General features: G+C 39.3%; 2 protein-coding genes across 10 annotated transcripts; one reads left to right on the top strand and one right to left on the bottom strand.

Moving 5' to 3' along the window:
• Positions 1–169: 169 nt before the first annotated feature.
• On the top strand, positions 170–2,794 carry SPCS1 (signal peptidase complex subunit 1). The gene is made up of 4 exons (XM_033004608.2): positions 170–555; positions 1,214–1,273; positions 1,596–1,682; positions 2,607–2,794. The coding sequence occupies exons 1-4, from the start codon at positions 241–243 to the stop codon at positions 2,727–2,729; spliced, it is 585 nt and encodes a 194-aa protein (XP_032860499.2). The 5' UTR covers positions 170–240; the 3' UTR covers positions 2,730–2,794.
• Positions 2,795–3,403: 609 nt separating this feature from the next.
• On the bottom strand, positions 3,404–20,080 carry NEK4 (NIMA related kinase 4). Of its 9 annotated transcripts, none has more exons than XM_033004596.2 (17): positions 19,241–19,879; positions 18,943–19,146; positions 16,203–16,469; positions 14,982–15,179; positions 14,090–14,197; positions 13,270–13,424; positions 12,466–12,607; positions 11,861–12,283; positions 11,368–11,421; positions 10,996–11,145; positions 9,985–10,125; positions 9,535–9,601; positions 9,041–9,147; positions 7,599–7,687; positions 6,736–6,941; positions 5,042–5,175; positions 3,404–4,340 (listed from the first exon to the last, which is right to left on the bottom strand). In XM_033004596.2, exons 2-17 carry the CDS (start codon positions 19,030–19,032, stop codon positions 4,248–4,250), a joined length of 2,424 nt encoding a protein of 807 aa, XP_032860487.2. In that variant the 5' UTR covers positions 19,033–19,146; positions 19,241–19,879; the 3' UTR covers positions 3,404–4,247. The 9 variants fall into 9 exon arrangements, with proteins under 9 accessions (XP_032860487.2, XP_032860488.2, XP_032860485.2 ...); XM_033004597.2 differs by having other exon boundaries at positions 18,943–19,143; XM_033004594.2 differs by lacking the exons at positions 18,943–19,146; positions 19,241–19,879 and adding an exon at positions 19,902–20,080.
• Between the last annotated feature and the right edge of the window lie 1,230 nt (positions 20,081–21,310).

The raw sequence follows: 21,310 nt of genomic DNA, 5'->3' as shown, positions 1-21,310 counted from the left end.
AGCCCTTGGGCGCGAGGGGCCTCCGGCAGGCTGCAGAGTCAACGTCAACTCCGCACAGGCGGCCCCGAGGGCGCCTTAGAACGGCTGGCTGCAGGCCCCTCAGCCAGGGGTCCTGAGGCTCGAAGCCGCCGTTGCCAGGGAGACGGCGTCCCGCGCCGCGCCGGCCGTTGCGGATGGCGCCGCGGGGCGGCGAGGGCGCGGTGGGGGCGGAGGCCCAGGCCCGGGGCGGCGGCGGCGGCGATGACGGCGCGGAGCCGACGGCTGAATCGGGCCGCCACCCCCCCCCGGCTGAGGGAGGATGGGGCGGAGCGAAAGGGACGCGTTTCCGGCCAGCTCAGCGGCTGCCTTCCGCTCCCGCTGCCCCGCGGTAGGCTCCGCGCGGAGCGCCGGGACCCGCCGAGCCCGCCCGCCGCCCCCGCCTCGCAGGGCGACGCCGACTGCCGGCAGCTGCCGCAGAGCCCTGGCGAGGAAGGCCGAGGCGACTACGAGGCGTACCGTGAGGCGCCGCTCTCCGCCGCCATGTTGAACATCTTCCGCTCCATCCCCACGCAGATGGTAGGGCAGCCGCCACGGGCGGGCACGGGCCCTCGCGGCGGGGGCGGGCGGGTTCGGCCGTCCCCTCCCTCCGGGCGGTGTTTGGCACCTGTGCGCCAGGTGGGGCTGAGGGGTTGCGAGGTGCTACTCCGCATCGAATTTCGATTTTTTGGTTCTGAAAGTTCAGCTTCAGTGTGCTGGAAATGAAGGTAACATACAGCTGTGCAAGGGAACCCCATCTGTACTTTTCTGACTGTGCTATATACAGCCAGAAGACAGTGTTTTCATCGGGAGCCCCGTTTTCTAAAGTCATACAAACACAGGTGACATACTGTATCTTCTCAAGAATATACTTTCTTTTGTGGTGTTACGGCTTTTATGTAGTGGTATGAAGCTAACTACAGTGGTGTTTTGAACTTGCATTACTTATCCTGAACAGACTACTGGCTTTTGTTTTCAGATGATATGGTCAAGACTACAGGGGAGGTGTTATGGGAATTAAGAATTCTTTTACGCTTGAAATCCAGACGCTGTAAGAGAAAGAATTCCAGTCTGGTTTGCAAGTTGAACAAAAAAGTTGAGACGCTATGGTCAGGTTCACTCTAGGCCCTGACCTGAAAGACTTTAACTGGTACATTTGTGTTTTGGGTAATTGACAAAATGATATCTGTTCCCACAGGACTACAAGGGCCAAAAATTAGCAGAACAGATTTTTCAAGGAATCATTCTTGTCTCTGCAGTAAGTATACTAGAACTATGGGTGATAACATACAGGACTACTTTGTTTTCTGATCTTACAAACAAGGTTTTTTTCTGATTGTTTGGCTTAACTGGGTCACTAAAAGCTGTATGTCTTTTCTTCTTTTGATCTACTTTCATTATTGTCCTACGATTTTGAAAGTAAGGTTAGAAAGACGTAAGATCTGTACTTTTGAAAAACGTGTATTTTTCTACTTAAATTCTCCCCCATCACCACCCAGCTTAATCATGACATGGGAATTGTTTTTGTTTGGAGTTTGATTTTAAATTTTCTTTTTTTTTTTTTTTTTTTTTTTTTCCAGATAATTGGTTTCATCTATGGATACATCACTGAACAGTTTGGATGGACTGTCTACATAGTAATGGCTGGATTTGCTTTATCGTGTTTGGTAAGAATTTTTTTCCCCAAACCAGAAAATACATGCACTATTTAACCTGAAATAGTCATTAAATTAAGGGGCTGTACCAATACATATTTGTACTTTTCTTGATCTGTAGAAAGTGTTTTACAAGCCAGTAGATGCCTCTTCTCAAATGCTAGTAAGGTTTTAGAGAACACTGCAATTTAATACTGCTTTTGAATTAGTTTTTCATTCCAATTAAATGTTACTTTTAAGTCAAGCTCATAGCACTGATAACCGAAAGGACAGCGAGGCTTCTGTGGAGTAGTAGCTTGTCATGAAAATTCTGCAGCTGGCCCATGCCAACTGAGGAGAGAGGCTAGGACATAAAAGTATGGAATTAAGAGTAATTCCTTAGTCATACACATGAGGTGTCCCGTTCCAGTTGGGGCACACCAAATGGGGTTTTACACATGGTTCTTAGACCTTTCAAGCGTTCGGATCCAACGTTTTGACCACTCACTACTTAACACACACATACTACTGTAGGGAAAAGCTAGTATAATTCTATGGCACCATCATCTATCTGCTTCTTTCTTGATCTAAATGTCCCTGGAGCCAGTCTTGCTACAGTTACCTATCTACGATGCCATATTCTGGGAGGGTTTCCCAGAGGTGGTAGAAGGGCTAGGATGCTGGTGTGACCTTGGTAGCCTGGGAGATCCTTTATTCTTCAGGGTGAGTGCTGTTGTTCTCCTTGCAATGATCTGGGGTCCTTTAGTCATGCTTACTTAAAAATGACTATGCAGTATATAATGTAAACTATAGAGATATATATCTTTCTGGTATGAAATTCTATGAACTTTATTAACTGATAGAAGAGCTAAGGAATAATACTCTCTTAGCAAGCTGTACAAAACACTTATCTAGCCTCTTGATTTACATGTTCTGACTTCATTCCTTTTCCCTAAGCTAACACTCCCTCCATGGCCTATGTACCGCCGCAATCCTCTGAAGTGGCTACCTGTCCAAGAGTCGGGAACAGAAGAAAAGAAGCCAGCAGACAGAAAGCCAAAGAGACATTCTAAAAGCTAAAAAAATGTGGTTCTTTGTGCTGTTACTTTGTTGAATTTTGTTAAATGCATTTCCACTGGAAGATACATCTTGGCTTAATGTCTGGGTCTTTTCTTACTATTGTGTATACTACCTTGAGGACACCAAGATCTGCAGAGATCATGATGGTGCTCTAAATTTTGGCTGGAGTTTCAGTGAAGTCATGGGGAAGACAGGGGTGGGGAGATTAACTTTAGAAGGCTACTGGAGGTCACATCTTAAGTATTTTAGTAAAAAGGAACACAGTGACTCAAGTATAGTTAAGCTGTTAAGATCATATACAGCTGGACTTCTACTTAAATATTTCTAACAGTCTATAACCCAAGCTGGCAGTAGCGTCAGGCTGTAACAAGTACTGTAAAACTGTACACACCCTACAGTTCTGAGGATCTGTAAGAACTGGAACCTGTTCTAGGACGTGAGATTGCAGAGGGGTGCTTTTTGATTAAAACAAATTTGTCCAGGTAGAGAAAGTAACATTTTGACTCTGCACACTACAATAGCTCCTAAAACCTCGTAACTTGAGCATCTAGTGTGTGAAAGGCAGCAGGATCCACAGGTACTGCACTTTTTTAGTACTGACTGGCATGTTAGTCACCCTCATAGGTGCTGGAGGTTACAGCCTTTAAGCTGGAGGCAGGGAAAGAGACAGGTTGTGCATTTAAAATTTTATTTTACAAATTCAATTCCTTTTGACTTCTTTAGCCTTTATAAAGAACACATGTTTTTTCTGTAGTGATGGTACTTGACAATGCCTGGGCAGGTGTAGCAACACAACCTAGATGCAAAGAAAGGGCAAAAACGAAGGTGCCTATTTCTCTAACTGACTCTGGTCTTGGGCACTTTCATTCCTAAAAGGAATTAGTATTTGTAAGGCAAAGAGATTTCTTCAGCTGGGTCCATGGTAACCATGTCTATCGTTTAAACATTTTCAGATTTACTTTATCCAGTTACCAAATACTTTCCACCACCCTACTGATTGCCTTAGCAATAAAATACAAAAGGAAAGGCTCTGTTTAAAAGCAGTACAGCCACCCCCATCAGGACTTTTAACTTGGCAATTTACAGAACCTGCTACAAAAATTAGTAATTGTTTCTCCCTGCTAAATTTTTACAATGTAATAGCTTAGAGCCTATCAATCACACCATAGCCTTGGCATATATTTTGTTACCATATTAAAACCACCTATTCAAACCACAACATTTTTTTTAATACTCCTTTGTATACAAAACTTGGTATCCATCCCTCTTTGCATCTATAAAAAGCAATTTTTTTAAAGTTTCATTGAGAAAATAAAAACTAAACAGTTTCTCTTCTGAGAAAGTGATAGCCTAGTTCACATTTTAACATGAAAAATATTACTACAAACTGTAACCTTTTTTGCAAGTTCACCTCCTTACTCCAGCAGAGGAGGTCGGTGGATAAATGTGCTTTGTAAACTAGCCCAATCCATCAAATGAGCTATAAAACAGTACTTTTCACTAAGGAAAAGGTTCTGGTCAGAACTTCACATTTTCTTCAAGAAATTTCAGATGGCGTGCCTTCGCACTGTAACTTCTATACTTGTCTCCCATATGCTCCCGCAACTGCAGCTATTCAAAACAAAAACAAAAAAAACCCACAGTTTATTGACATTGAAAAAAGCAGGAATTACCAAAATGTTAACAAAAAAACATACCAAAGCACTCAACTGATAGCAGCATGTGATGTTTGACAACACAGATGGGAGGGAAGAAAAAGGAAAGTGTTTTTGTTGTCTGGAAGCAAGCAAGTTCCAAATCCCACCCAGCAGTTTAAAATATAAATCAGATCTTCACAGGCTATACCTACCCATGCGGTATTTCAATTGTAACCAAGTTTTGAATCGAACGAGCTGGAGGTATTGCTCACTCAACTTCTTTTAGGAACATACATCAAACTGTTTCTCACTTTGGACATAAGGGCCGTGAAGCAAGTAACATGAAAAATTACTGGTCAGAGAAAATAACTATCAGAGAAACACCACAGAGTAAAATTACTCACATCCTTTGCATATTCCACAAACTGGGGGACCAGGGTACAATTCTAAAGCTCCTATGCTTTCTGAAGAACCTGTGATTGAACATAGTCTACATGCAGAATCAAACAACTGAAAAGCGACAATATACTTACACCCTTGCCTGCCAATACTTTTTGGAAACAAGGTTTGCACTACTGTATCAATATCTAAAAAGGAAGGGGGGGCAGTAAAGACCCTGCTCATTTATCTAGGTTTACAAAGAAATTAAACCATTTTATTATGGAAGACATTCACCTCTTTTTTCACTTCATCATCTTCTTCCATGATCCTGTACACCTTCTCAAGAAGTTTCACTCCCAAACCTTGCACCACATCAGATCTCAGGATTTCAATCACTCTCCTAATCTTGTCAGGAACTGGTAACATATCTATCCAAAAATAAAATAGAAAAAACCCCCACAAATCAATGCAGTAATGATTAGTTCCAGTAGAACAAATTTTCATACTCCATGCAGAAGAATATGGGACGACTATAAGTATGACCACAGAATTCCAGCTGACTGTTTGCATGCAATAACTTTTTATCTGAGCTGGCTTGCTAGAACAATCAACACTGTGAATCAGAACTTAAGACACTGGACAGTACAAAGTCAATACAGACAGTTTGCACAATTAGGTTCCTCTAACTTCATTTCAGGTGGTCCCTGTATTCTACACTGCAAATTTTTGAATGAAAAGTACTATAATACTACACCACCACCCAAATATTTTATTAATTCAGTCACTTGTACTTACAGAAAACATTAAAAAAGTTTTATCATTGTAAAACTCTAATGGCATAATTTCTGCCATCTGTCTGTTTATCTCAACAGTCTTTGAATCTTTTGCTCCTCAGCTGAAGCTGCCAACAAGAGAGAGTCATTTTATAAGGGGACGCCTCCATTAGGAACCAAGAACGCTAGCTTGCTCTTTTAATCACTGAAACCACAAACACTCCTTTCATAGGATGGATCACCTTCTGAAAATAAAGTATCTCATCTAATTAAAATAATTTTTAGTTTAGAAATGCCCTGTCATCCCAAATGGCAGTAGTAAATAAACAGCTGGAGGATCTCACTATACAATACTTAAGAGTGAGAAAAACAGACAAAAAAACCCACCAAAAACCAAAACTGAAATTTGTACCTTCGACATTCTGTCATTGCTGTTTAGAGACAAACTCTTACAATATATTTTACTTCAGCTATGCAGAATCAACCTACCAGAGTAAAATCCAGCGTTCCCCCATTGTTTTGCCTATCACCAGACTAGTTACAAGTAGAATCCTTACCATTTAAAACAGTAAGCACAAGAAGGTCTGAGACTTCAAAAACCTACCTCAGCTTTTTCACTTCTTGTTGCATAGTAAGTGCAGTCATGGCAAATACAATTTTTTCTTGCTTTTTTAGAATACATATACATACTTAAGGTCTAAGCCAGACCTTAATTCTGAAAAGTGATTAAATTCCTGCACTTGTATCTGTAGGAAAAATAAGCTTGCCCAAATTGTGCAAAGAGGATGAACTTTTCTTGTACAAACCTCCGCCGTGTTTAAAATGCTTTGTGTACAATTTCAGATTGAACCCTAATTCACAAAATTTGATATCTATCAAATCATTTGAGTGCCTTAAAAGTCTTATTTCAAAATACTCCAGCTGTTCGTTTTGGAAGCTTCCAAGTATGTCACATGGGGAAAAAGTCATATTGCAGACTATCTTTCTCCATTAATAATTACACAGATCAATCACACATTCCTCTCATTGGCAAGTAAACCACAACTAGAGCAGTTTTGCACACAAAATTATTTAGAAAGATGTTTTACTTCTGTAAGTATTGTTGAAACTTGAGAAGAAATAAGAGTGGATTGTCTTCTGTTGCCCACTAGCAGGCCTTCTTTGGTTATTAGCTATTAAGAACCATTCGTTTAAAGCAGTAACAGAGAAACGGACCTGAGGAAATCTCTTCAAATTTTAACTCCTCTGATTCACTGGGTGATTTTCCATGCAAAATCAAAGTGTCTCGATATTTTCTATGCAGTTTAAATTCTGGGGCTGGAGTTGAGGCTACACAGTATTCAGAGTTTTCCTTAGAGTCCATTTTCAGTGTCCATGTCATCAGCTGCACCAAGTCATTCATTTCATTCACATTGCTTTTTCTAGTAGAGGAGAAATAAGATGTAATTCAGTCACCATTCATGATGCAACTTCCACCTTGCATTCAAAAGTCTTACAATAAGTTTAGTGAGGTCCTGCTAAGTACTCCAGGTTAAATTACTTCTTGTGGTGCAGTTTTATCAATAGCAGCTTTAGCAATATTGCATCTAACAAAGGCTCAGAGCTCATTCACCTAGCAACAATTCACAATCCTACCGGCTACTGCTACCTGTGTAGCTGCACCTGTGGTAATGCAACAAATAATATTTTTTTTAAAAGTTGCTTACACTGACAAAATCAGAAGTAAATTCAGCCTCATTCACAGTGGAAAGGAAGCATATTGTCACCTTTTAACTCATGCTTTTAATGCATGCTGACAATATATGTCCTTTGATGCTGGAAGACCGGTTTCCTGGGATGCTACAGTTGACAGAAAACAGAGGTACACAATCACATGTCCCAGAAAGTTCAGCATGGAAAGCTTATAGTTACAGAGAGGCAACAATTAAATGAAGTTAGTTTTCTTTATGCATCACATCTCCAATTACTCACTATGTAGAGATAAAGTGTGAAAGCAATTCCTGCCATTTTTTTCCACTCCAAGTCAAGGTCCAATACAGCAGTGAAAACTCTTACACAGTATTAAACAAAATAGTTACCTCTCCTTGGAATCGCCATCAGACTTATCTGTAGAGCTTGTGGAAGAGCTTAACTCATCATCAGACAGACAATGGGTTCCTCTTTTTCTCTAAAGGAAGAGAGAATATATGACAAAAGTTCTAATAGCTGAAAGTGTAATTTATCAATATGACATGAATTACTTTTCCTACATGGAAGAAACACTTGCAGCAAGCATGTTTTTACAATCTTGGCTTGATAACATTTAAAAAGTGTAACCCTCGGTTTTAAAAACAAGCTAATACATAGGACATCATCAACAATACTTTATGAAATGGTTATGTGACTAGAATTACATCTCAGTCATGCAGTTTTAACCACCATAAATGTTTCACCTAGTGCCTCTATTAAAAACAATTAAATCATTTATCTGTGCCAGTTCTTTGTCAACTATATTATAAAGTAACTACCCTCAGCTCACCTATTAGTCTTTAATACACATTTAAAAATAGTATTTAAATAAATTTTTATCAGTTCAGAAAGTGCCCAGCATTACCTAAAACATAGATTTTTAACCATCTCATCTCTGCAGTCTCATGTTCAGTGCACAGCATAACATGCAAAACCATCACTAGCATATGCACATACAACTAGTGTGTACAAACCTCATGTAATCCCAGTTTGTGAATGCAGATAAAGTTTTTACATTTAGACACCAGTTATAAGCATACACACATATGTAAAACATGCAAAACACTTTCCATGCAAGTGCTGGACTGAGGGAAATGGAGCCTACACTTTGAATTTCAGACTAAAATTTCTTCACTGTTACTCTTCTGCATTTATTGGTATTAATAATGTTCCACTGATGTTGCAGAAGATTGTCAAATGTATGTTTAAGACCTTAAAAAAGACTTTCTAATTACACAAGGAAGAGAACGTTAACAGAAACTATTCACTTTTCATCTAGCAACTATTCCTTATTGCCAGCACATAAATGTATGCACTTAAGATGATTACAGATTTAAAAAAAAAAAAAAAAAAAAAATATGTTCAAACACCACTATCAAAGCAAAATTAGATGTACCAGGCTAAAGGTAGTGTATTGTTAATAGAAATTTAAAGCAGACTACAGATCTGTAACTGAAGCATAGCTCAGGATAAACTTTTTCCCTTCCAAAATAAACAAACACTGCAATTTAGGGAGCCTGTAACAATAAGTAAGAAATCCCTAGTTTTCATCTCTGACAAGTGGAGTGAAAATGCACAGTAAGCCTGGAATGTTAAACTGATCTAGCCAAACAAAAAAGTGTATTAGAGATCTGTAATCTACCCCAGGACTTAAAAAGCAGTATTTACAGAGCGCTGTGTACTCTTATCGAGAAAGTTTCTTCTACACATAGATATTTTTTTTTTAAATATCACTTTCTTCCCAAATTGTGCCTGCATTAAAATATTTCAAAAGCAGATGACCCCAGTTTACCTGAGAAATACTGGGATCTGATGAGGACTGAGCACCTTTAACATGATTTTCCATATGTGATTTTGCTTCAACTACTGCACTACTGGATGTTCGTCTTGCTGGAATCACTGGAAGGATGACATTTTTACAATATTTACAACTTAGCTGCATATATTTTGAATTAGTTTCATGCTCATGCAAGAAAAAGTCTATCACCTAGCAGAAGACAGGCAGGTAGGTATTCCGCTAAAAGAAAACACTAAAGCTTCTATCTGAAAGGTGTATATTCTATGTTTCATGTGTATTTCAAAGAGAAGTTGTCACCAAACACAACATAGATGACTAAGAAGCAGAAAAATATAGACATGTTAACAGAAATTTTTCTTTAACACGGAACTAGGCCCTTGGTGCACCTTTCTGAAGATGGTAGTGAAAAACAGACAAGTTGTAATTTCTTCAAAGAAGCTATTAGCCTACCCATACATAAAATGTTAACATGCAAACATAAAAATTACCAGAAGGAAGCATCTCCTCCTGAGACTGTTTTAGCCTCCTTCGTTCTCTTGCTGACAAAGGCCGCTCCTAAGAAGTTAACTGGATATTAATTAGCAATCATCATAATGGCTTTTGTTATCTAATCACCTATAAAGCAAAAAATCCTTTTCAACTGACATGGAAGAGAGAGCTATTAAGAGTAGACCTCCTGATCATCAAACAAATGCTTGCTTATTTATTACAAAATGGTCTTGGTCAATGAGACTAATACGCACTCTAGAAAAGGAGCTTCTGACCTCCATGATTCAACAATGCAGCTTCTCATCCTGCACTGACCAGGTCCTTGACAGGACTTCCATTAGGTAGTAAGCTACTATACATTTCTTTACTCACTGTGCATATACTCAGAGAACAAACTGCTCAGAAGGAACCAGAGACAAAAATAAGCTGACACAGTATTCAGCACTAACCTTTGAAATGGCAACTTGACTGGTTTTGGTGCTATTTACAGATTGAGAGGCTTCAGCAGCATGCCGCTCTGCACACTTTGGTGTTGTCTTTGTGTTCACACCAGAAGGAAAAGGCAAAGGCCGAGGAGCAACTGTTCTGAACTTGAAAGAGAAGTGAGCAAGAATTTATACCTTTTTTGTTAAAATTTAAAGTACTCTGCAATCTAGAAGACATTCTTGCATGGTAAGGCTGCATGCCAGAGGTTTTGGATCCTACTGTAACCTCTTCACATCTCCCAATGTCATCCCTCCTTCCCCACACCTCTGCTTGCATCCACTTCCTTTCTCTCCACCCCTACATCTTGACTCCCTCTCCTCACAGACTATTTTGCAGCCAATGCCTTTGCAACAACTGTCCCCACCCTCAATTAGCAAAACCCAAGAGAAAAACAGAGTATCAATCACCAATCTCCCTCTTCTCTATCCTTGTATAGCCAGTGCCTTTCCCCAAAGAAATCTCCCTGCTCAGTGTGGAAGCATTGACAGGAACCCTATCTTACATGGATGACAATATTTTCTTCCTAGAGTTTGCACTCATAAGCTCAGGGCAAGCATTCCACACGTGTTCTAAAGTACTAGTAATCTACCACCCACTACAAGCAGCCTTATCCACAACAGTCAGGAAAAGCATTGCTGTATATTTTGTAGTCACAGCGAGAAGTCCTAATGGAAGGTGCTAGGAAAGACTGTAGCACAGCAAAGGCAAAGCCCACAGTTCACTGTTTCCTTGAGCCCATCTGGCACACCCACCTCACACCCCTGACGGTTATTGAGATTTTCAAAGATTTACATAGACTGCTTCTAAAGGACATCTTGAAAGTTCCGCACTTTGTTACCAATGAAGTTATATAGATACACATGAAACACGAACAGCATTAAAAACCCTACCCTTTTTTAAAAAATAGGCCCCCTTTTTAAAGAGTAAAAAATGCAGGAGTCTTAAGGGAAAAAAGAGAATTATTTTTTGAGTACCTGCACCTTCTCTGAACAGACTTCAGCTAGCTCTCTTTTCTTCTGCCGTCGCTGCCGTGAGAGAGAGGGTTCACTGACAGAACTAAGAGGCTGCAAGTGGGAATGAATTTTTTCCTGAGCATCTCCCGAAGCTCCATGACAGATATCATCCTAATACGTAAAAGAATTTTTAAAAAAACATAAATATGCCATTTACACATACACATTTTAAAAAAGAAGAAAAAATTCAACACAGGCCACTTTACTATTTGGACTGCATCCACCTGAACACATCGCAGTTACAACCAGAATAAACTCTTGTTAGACAGTTAGAAAAAATATCTGCTGTACCAGCATTTTTAAGCTACTAAACCTTCAAAGGAGAACACTTACTTGAATGACAACAGGAACAAATGGTGCTAGCAGCTTTTCAGTAGAATCCAAGCACTACAACAGATAAAGATTTCTCATCAGAAAAGTGTTTATGGAAAGCTCACTGTAGACCAAAATGCAATGAAAAGACAATTACCACCTGTTAGCCCCCCATCCAAATCAGGACCAACTTGAGAATAGCTAGGCTTATTTAGAACATAGAACAAAAGTTACAAAACTATTCTTACCACCTCTCTTCCTAGCTGGAAAAGAAAGTTGTTGTTCCCTGTAAAAACAGTATTTCCATCATCTAGATGCAAGCCTAAAACTACTTCACCATGTTGCCTTTGCAAATCTGAAGCCAAGGTTCCTTAGTACTTAAGCATCTCAATAATTGCATCAGGAGCGTCCTACTTTGACAGAAAACCATGTGCAGCAGCTCTCTAAATTTTAAGAGCTGGCCATTAGTTAAATCTATTTCAAAGTCTATTTCAAGTAAGCATAAATGCATTACCAGGTCAGTTTGCTTTTGGTCTTTTGATACAGGCTGCAAGAGCTTCAAAGTGTCACCATCTTCTTCTACAGCATCAACAGAAGACTGCTTAGACTCAACATTTTCAGCTTTAAAAGCTTGCTTTGCTCTTTGCTGTAGTCCATCTTCCTTAATTGGTGGGCTACTAGATGTTATTTTAGAATTCCCTGGAACATTTAAATACTCCGCTTTATTATTCTCTGGCATATGCTCACTGTCACACTTCTTACTTCCACACTTCATTTCAAATGGCAAAATATCAATATTCACTTCACTAACTGTAGCTATGGAGTCTCCCAGGTTGTTCAAATCATTACTGCTTGGTTTTCTTTCCAACTCAACAGCTGGTTTCTCTGAGGGACAAAATTTGGTGGCTTTGTATTTGAGGATGCAATCTTCTTCAGTCTAGAATTAAGAGGAAAGCAAATAAAAAATATTACTTTTTGGATATTAGGCACTTTTGGATTTGGGTATCAGATCTATGTTCTCATGAATGTTCAAGGCACTCCTTATAAAACTGAGTTTTTTCTCAAGAAAAAGCACGTGGGTTTGGTTGTGTTTTTTTAAAGAAAATATATGTATCTTACAACTTTGTATTTCCCAGCTTCCTCAAAGGAGTGGTTTTGGTGTGTAACATTCCTGCTGTGAGATTCATTCTTTACTGAGACCACAGAACAAGGATCTTTAGGTTTAGAATCCACTGTTTTCTTCTGACTTCTGGCTGCTTTCCTGTAAAGAAAATAAAAGTTGCTCATTCAATCACCATCAACAAGACTTTAAGATATTTCTTTAGATTATACTTACTAAAAAAAATCCACTCCACTAAACAGCTTACATACAGAGAGTTTAAGATACTGGGCTTTTTCAACATACTGTGCACAACATACTCATTTTCACCTCTATAAAAGGAGCCTAAAAACACCATTCAGACTCTGCCAGAAATGTACACTTGTTCTGCACAGCAGCAGATCAGTCCTATCTGGAAACAGTAAAATAACTGACTAAACCTGACAAAGAAAAATAATTATAACAGTGAGTATCAAAAGGAACTTGGTATTACAACTCTCACCTGATAAATGGCCTCAACGAACCATATGGAAACATATATATTTCCTATCACTTCCCTGAAAATACTGGTGCTACCCTTTTTTTAAACACTCTGAATAAGTTGCACAGTCCTAACTATTCTGCATTTGCATAAAAAACTAGTTTCCATTCTAATTCCCTCCTATTTCTCAAAGAATCTAAAGAAATTCATATGTTCGTATGTGTTATAACTGCACATAACAGAACTAATTTTATCCTGCTACAAAAAAATACGAGAAGTTGTAAAACAAAACCACAGTAACATGAATATTTTGCACAGAATCACGCAAATGAAAATATCTCACGCCTTCGTGGCTTCCAAAAACAAAGAAATCTGGTGCTTGATATATGGCTGTCGTAGTATGCTTTTCACACTAGGTCTTTCCTCAGGTTTTTTACTGAGCATAGTTCGTATTATTTCTACCAACTGTGGGCTGTAATCCTTTGGCATGGGTGGCAACTGTAAAAGCAAAGGGAAGTCTGATATTATTTAACATATTTGTCAATAGGGGCTACTGCTAGATTATTTACGCATGACAGCTATATTCAGCTATATGCTTTGAATAAAAAATACTCCCATTGTTCATATGCTGAAAATTGCCCAACTGCTTAACATCAAACAGAATATAGAAATTCTAAGTGTTTTGTCTAAGAACTGTTTGTAAATTCTTATTAATATCAGCAGTTAAAGTTCTCTGAATAGGCTTAAAAATTTATATAAAATAAATTCATATTAACTTCATTATACGACAAACAAGACAGATACTTAAATAAGCTAGTCTTGCTTAACAGGAAAATGGCACCATATGAAGAGAGATTTAATTTTTTGCACAGTTTAAACCAGAAGTAAAATAAGAAAGTAAGTAATCTCAGAACTTTGAAAAATTAATCAATACAGTAGCTACACAAAAGGGTAACAAGGAACTCTAGAAATATCTACAAATGAGCTGGGTCTGACACTGCATCATATCACACCATGAAATATCAGTCTTATAACACACATAATGATACATGTAACATTCAAAGTATTTTTAACTCCATGTAGTATTTCTGTTTGGAAAAGATAATCTCTAGTTCTAGACAGAAAAAACAAAGCACAAGTAAAAAGAAATTAGAAGTTTTTACCTTTCCTTCAATAATTCGATAAACCAAAGAGTTCATGTCTTTAGCATTAAAGGCATGTTTCAGTGTAGCCATTTCATAAACACAGCAGCCTAACGCCCAAACATCAGACTGAGAAAAGGGGAAAAAAAATAAAAAGTTTTGGGAACTTTTTATTAATTGTAGAAGTTTTATCTTCAGACCCAGTCACCTGCATTCAAAGAGGCCTTTAATGACAGTAAACTAAGTAAGAACAAGTTTAATTGCAAACTGTTTGTAGGGGGGTTTGTCTGTTTTAAGTACAATATTGGTTCTAACTGGCAAATGAGAACCTTTTGATTTTTCATTGGAAGAACAGCTCCACCTCAGATCATGCCTGTTGTAGACACTCATATTTATGGTGCGTGTGGTTTGCTGCAAGAGCTGAACAGCTATACAAGAGCACATTTGCTTTATTTTGTTATATTTTAAATTCACAGCAGCATTGCTTATTTCTATACTTAAAATTTCTTTTTTTTTTTCCTTGTAATGCTGCTGCTATGTCTAATATAGACTTTTGAGAATAAAGCTTTCTGTCTGCTAAATAACAAATGTAGAAAATGCTGCTATCTAACATAGACTGATATTTTTGTTTACATTGGCATGCTGTGATAGGTACAGGCAGCCTGCTTAACACCTTGGCTGTGATAACTTATCACATGCTATGAATTCCCACTTACTGCAGCAAACACAGTTTCAGAAATAAAGGTTCCTGCAAAACTCTCCCCTATTTTTTTCTGCTTGGTCTCTGAGGACATAAAAAGAGAGTTGGAAGCAATAAGAAATTAAAAACAATAGATAAGATTGTAATGTTCTCAGACAAACAAACTAAATTGCCTAATGAAATGGAAGTGACATTTGCATTAACATACTCTACCTTGTAGTTGTAGGGTTTGTTAGAAAAGAGTTCAGGGCTCATGTAGTATGGTGTGCCTATGAGAGTGCTTGCCATGTCATATTGGTTTTCCAACACTCTGGCTATTCCCAGGTCACCTACTTTGATTATATTTGTTCGTGTCAGAAAAACATTTTGAGTTTTAAGATCTCTGTGCAGAATGTGCTTTTCATGTAAATACTGGAGGAAAAAAACATACAGCGTTAAGTAACTCCTAATATGTTCTTCTACACTTAAAAGTACAGTCACATTACACAAGTCAAAGAGGGAAAATACAAATGCAAAAATGACACACATATCACTATCAAAATCAGGAGTGCCCTTGCTAAAGACAGTACTAGTGAATTAACATTAAGAATGACTGATACAGGCACAGACCCAAAACTTGGCACTGCTTTAACAAAATCTCCCTGTGTGCCTGTAACAAGCCAGCAGAAAAGAAGAAATAAAAATGTGAAGTTAAGACTCAGACTTTAATTCACTTTCTGCTGCCTCCATTTCTTGACAATTATTTCTTAGTTTTAAGTACAATATTTCAGTGGGAAATACAATGTGAGCTTTGTGCAAACAGGGGAGAAAATTAGTCTTATAACAAACCAGAACAGGCAGTACTGTAGACTTCCATGTCTGATCACAACAGGCAACTTTAAAATTTACCATTAAAAAAGACCAGCAAAACCACAGAACACAAAATGCTTCTGAAATAATCTCCCTTAAAAAAAAAAAACAACACCAAAAACAACAAAAAAAAAACAAAACAAACAAACAAACAAAAAAAACAAACAAAACAAACAAAAAAAAAACCAAAAAAAAAACAAACAAACAAAAAAAACAAACAAACAAAAAAAACAAACAAACAAAAAAAACAAACAAAAAAAACCCCTACATTTTGTAAATTTAATCTAAACTTTCAAACCAGAAAAGCGTTTCAAACTAGAATTGCAAATACTCTGGACGTTACCACTGTCTACTCTGATACAGAGGTGTAGACATAAAATATGATAGCAATTTCTTAGCTAAAATAGTTAATTTGACTGCAGTGACCTGTGCACGTTTTTAATGTACTAATAATCACTGTATTTCGACACTAGCCCAGCCAAACTGGAATTCAAAGTCTGCAGCCTAACTGTGGAATTTTTAAATGCAGAAAGAGCTAAATTCAATTTATACCTGAAGGTGACAAAGTTATATACTTTATTTTACCTGCAGTGCCATGGCAATCTGGACAAACCACTCCACCACCTGATTCTCAGGCAAAAGTCTGCCCTTCTGCTCTTTAAGTTTGTGATACAGATCTCCTCCCTCGCAGAAGCCCATAACAATATATAACAGGCCATCTTCCCCCTGCCAGGATTCTCTGTAGGTCACTATGTTTGGGTGTTTCAACTGGGATAACAACTGTGCCTCTTGTTCTGCTGCTTTCCTCTCTCGGTTGGAAGCATTTTTAAGGTTTAACTTTTTGATGACATACTGTAAAAGAAATCGCAAGGTGTATCATGAAAGATGAAAGTTACTATTGCAGAAGCTCTGGGGAATTCCCCAAGTATAAAGGAAATACAGTGTTTGAAATCTCCACACATTATTCTATACGGAGATTGTAATCTGTCTATCACTGATATGTAATTTCTACCATTAAACCATAAAAATGGAACAGGTGTGTCTATTCTAGTCACATACCTGAATAAAACTATACACAGGACTTTTGTGGTGCTTTGCTTTCTTTTTGACTAATGGTCACATTTACCTTCTTTTCCCCCGCTCTCATTTAAAATGTGTGTCTATCATTCATCTCTTAAGCCTGAAATACCTGTTTGCCTATCACAGTTACTCTCAAAACGGACCTGAAATGAAATAGTAACTTTAAAAATAAAATAACATTAAGGAAAGTATGCAGTCATATGTAAAAAATTGACAACAGATGCCTAGATTAAAAATCATCTGGCTGGACTTAATTTGGTTTTCTCTGATAGAAAACCAAACACAACTGCTCTTTTTTTTAAGGAAAAAGTGGACTTTTCCTTTCTCTTCTTCAGAAATAAAACATACGTTCTCTGTAAAAAAAGAGAAACTCAAGAAATAACATCTCACAACTTCAGTGACCATAGATCATACATCTGAAGACCAAAAAAGTTGTTAAAAATCTGAGTTTCAAGGCTTAGATTACAAATTCCCCATTGTTGTATTCACAATACCTAGTAGAAATGAATTTCCGAACACACAAAATAACGCTGCTCAGGTCTGTTCATTTTTTCTTAAAAAACCTGTAGCTGGCAGAAGACCCCCAAGACAGAACTGACTCGGGATTAATGGCTTTGCACAAAAGGTCTACAAAGCAGTGAAGCATGGGAGAACAAGAAAAAAGCTTCTATCAGGAAAAGAACTGTAGCAAGTAGAGATGCAGTTGGAGGGCTGGTACAGTTACAGGCACATTGAAAAAACACGCTCAAAAACCTGAAAGCAGACATGTAATTTACTTTTTTTAAAACTTGCCTTAAAACTACCTGTTGCACTTATGAGTTTCTGCATATACAGGCTTAAATTTATTTAAGAATAAATTAACTATTACAGGGAAATAGAGACTCTTGGTCATACCGAGTCAAAAGATCTTACGCTCGTTCCTCAATTTCTTTTATTCTGTATTAAGATGGGTTTAGAATTTTTTAAAACTACGTATGAAAGCTGTTATTTACTTCCCCAGTATGTACTATGTCAAATGTATTTCTACTGAATTTCAGGTTTTAGCAAAAATACAACAGAAATTTAAGAAGAGACAATAAAATCCATAGCACACATTCATCACACATAGCACCAATATTTAGATCTGACCTGGCCCCCTTCCCGATGTAAATTTTGTGGTATTCATGTTTAGGTTACTTGTTTTCCATGGAACAATCACGTCATGGTATATACCTGACCCCCGTCTTATCTGAGAGCTTTTAAATCGAGACATATAAAAAAATTTTTACTTAATTTCAGTGTTCTTGGCAATTGCTTAGGGCGTCTTCTTCCCAGGATGGACCCATTAATTTAGTCCAGCATGTTTAATTAGTGTTGAGGAAGACTACCCCTATATATGAAGGGAACCAATTATGCAGAAATCAACAATACCTCCTGATTTTGTGTTTCAAAGTCTGCTAGATATTGGACAAGCTTCTCAGTTCTTAAAACCTGTGACAATGTACAGCACCCAAGAGGAATATAATAAAACTTTGTACAGCATCATCTAAGTTTAAAATAAAATAGAAATGCTGTAACAAGCCAGCTACATCTGTAGCTTTGTACATTGAAACCAAATTTTAGTTTTATATCAGCATCTATCTTTAGATAATACACTTCCAAAATGCAAAAAGCATGCATATAACTTAACTTGAAACCTAGCACTTGTTATATTTGGTTTAATAAGGATGTTATCCCGGCAAGATTCCCATGAAGTCTATTGCAATGCTCTTCCACCTTATTTGATATCAAATTGTGTACAAATTAGAAATTCTTTTGGGTTTTAAACATTTGGAGCAACCTCACCTTCTCCACAAATAAACAAACAGCATTCAGTTAAGAGCAAATATGGCTAAATAAAATATTATTTCTTTCACAGAACATGTAGCACTACACCAAAGTCCCAACAAAAAATACTGATCATCCTGCTACAGAGGAAAGTTTATAGAAGTTGGCAAAAGATAAGACACAGTAAACCGCATCAAATATTTAAGATAAAATAACAACGATAAAGAAGCAAGGCTCTTGCCAATGTTAACGATCAGCAGCATGACAAAGAGGCGAAATCCAAGGACCTGTATATGGCTGAGTCACCCCAATGTACTGTTTACTTTTAGGATAACGAGGTTAGCAACTCTTTGAGGACATTGGACTATGCACCGTGGTGACTGGCCTGGAGGGAACAAGTGCCGCCATCGCTGCTACCCAACCCACAAGTCATAGGGACCTGCTTTTGGATTCCAGCCTCTTCCCTGCCTGCATCCGGGAAAGGACGCGCCCTCTGGTCACCGCTGGGCACAAACACTTCTCCCATCATTTCCAGTCAAATCCTGGGCATAAGGCTCACACCCAGGGTTTCTGCGGTACTGCTCTGTGGATGTTCTCCAGGCCCATTTCTTTATTCTCTTTCATCTTCTATCAAATACACCTGCTTTGGCCAGGCAAGACAGATTATTTCAAATTTCCAACAAAAAGGCGAAGAAAAAAATGCTTACACTTCAACTCTGACATAACCAAAACTTTACCAGGATCTGTCACAGTCAATACAGGAGAAACAAAGCCTGTCTTCCTCCAGCAGAGTTGATGCCAGCAAAAGTCAACACAAGAAGCTGTTTTTTCCATCCTTGATATCATTTTTAGCTCCATCACAGGTGCATGTCTTAAAGAGACTACAGAAGTAGTAACAAAACCAAGAGCAACCTTTCCTGCTTCATGCTAAAAAGATCAGGCTGTATTTTCCTGTCACCCAAAGGACTACCAAAGCTAGGCTTTCCTCCCCAAAATAAGGCATTATATGCACATTTTGGAAAAAAAAAAAAAAAAAGTTTTATTAAAATAAAGTGAGAATTTTGGGGGCTTGGAGGTTGTTGGTTTGGGGTTTTTTTAGATTAAAAGGGAGGAAAAAAAAGAGTCCTCTCCACACCTTTAATTAAAATCTTCGTAGAGGAGGGAGGAAAGCAGGAATATCTGGACGGGCAAGCCCAGCTCATGCGGCTGCAGTCACACCAGCTCACGGTCACAGCTGCACCCCGACACCAGCCCACAGCCCCGGTCGTGCCTGTCGGGGCTGTCGTCGGGGCCACATGTCGCACCCCCCCAAACAGGCCACGGCCGCAGCAGCAGCAGCACCACCAGACCAGGCCGCGGCCGCAGCCGTGCCCCCCCCTGCGGCCAGCCCCTCGCTACCTGCTTGCTGTCCTGCTGGTGCCGCACCAGGCTCACCTCCCCGTAGCTGCCCTTCCCCACGGCCCGGAGGAAGCGATAGGCAGCCAGGGGCATCCTCCCGCCGCCCGGGCCCGCTCGGCGCGGCCGCCGCTGCCATAGAGATCCTCACGGCGCCCCGCTGCCATAGAGAGCACGCCGCAGCGGCGTGCAGAGCGGACCGCCCCACGTCTCTATGGTGCGAACGCTTCGTGGCGCGACGGCGGCCATTTTGGAAGTGGGTGAGGCGGCCATATTAAGTGTGGGCAAGGAGCCTGAGGGAGGTGTGGGGCAGGCGGCAACCGGTCGGGGTGAGGCTGGCTTTCGCTGTTCTCACGGCCCGAGGAACAAAGCCGTCCCCTCAGAAACTGCCTTACGAGGGTCTTCGGCGTGCTGCTCCACGAGACCCGTGTGTTAAACCCCGGGGAAGGGTGGGGACACGGTGACAGCCCCGTGGGCAGCCGTGCCACAACCTGCCCGCGCCATGGCGCCGTGAGCCCTGAGGCATGAGGTGGCGGGGGAGGCCTAGCAGAGCACAGCTGCTCTACAGAACCATCCTGTCACCTTCGGGTGGGGCAGAGAATTGGTTTAAAAAACTCCAGACTGGTTTGAAAGGAGCTCCTTGGGCATATCCTCCGGTGTCCCTCACATAGCTGCACACCTCAGAAAGCTGACTGCAGGAAAAACAGAAAACAGCCCAAATTCTGTATACTTGTATGTTTTATTATCACTGAGAATTGAACTTCCAGTCCTCAAAAGTTTGTGATTAATGGAGCGCTGAAGATTAAACCAGTTAAAAAGATAAGAAAGAATTAACACTGTCAATATAATAAAGAGAGAAAATGGGCCTTGCAGCAGCAGGTTGAATGGTATTAACTGTGCAAGATACAAAACCCTGGGAGCTTGGACCTGGGTTTCAGCCATAAAAATGAATAGGAAAGCACGTGATAGGAAGTTTCTGGACTAGTCAGGATGTGTCTAATAATGATACCTAAATCAGGTACCTGGGTGATACGCAGGATTACGGGAAGTAGTTTTTGAAGAGGGGCATAGATGGATTTAAGAGACTGCAAGCTTTGTTACAGCTGCCAATAAATTGAGCCAGGAATAGCTTTTAAGAAGGTACTGGAAAAACGACAGTTTCTGTTTGGAAAAGAAGTGAGTCTAGAACAGAGATCAGTCTCAGTTCCCTGTATAGAAATGGCTGCTGAATTTCTTTTTGGAGATACTATATAGAAGAGACATTGCTAACACATTCTGTAAATTCTGTAACAGTATTTTGTAACAGTATTTTGCAGATTATGCAAATACAAAATTCAGTATTTGATGTTTCCTGAATGCCTAATGTTTAATCCCACTTTTCACAGTGGGTTATTTATTAACACTCAGTAAAC

The sequence above is a fragment of the Tyto alba genome, unplaced genomic scaffold (genome assembly GCF_018691265.1).
Source record: "Tyto alba isolate M040663 unplaced genomic scaffold, T.alba_DEE_v4.0 Super-Scaffold_3, whole genome shotgun sequence".
Taxonomy (NCBI): Eukaryota; Metazoa; Chordata; class Aves; order Strigiformes; family Tytonidae; genus Tyto; species Tyto alba.
Note: the sequence above shows the minus strand (reverse complement) of the source record. Positions and strands in the feature narration are given on the sequence as shown.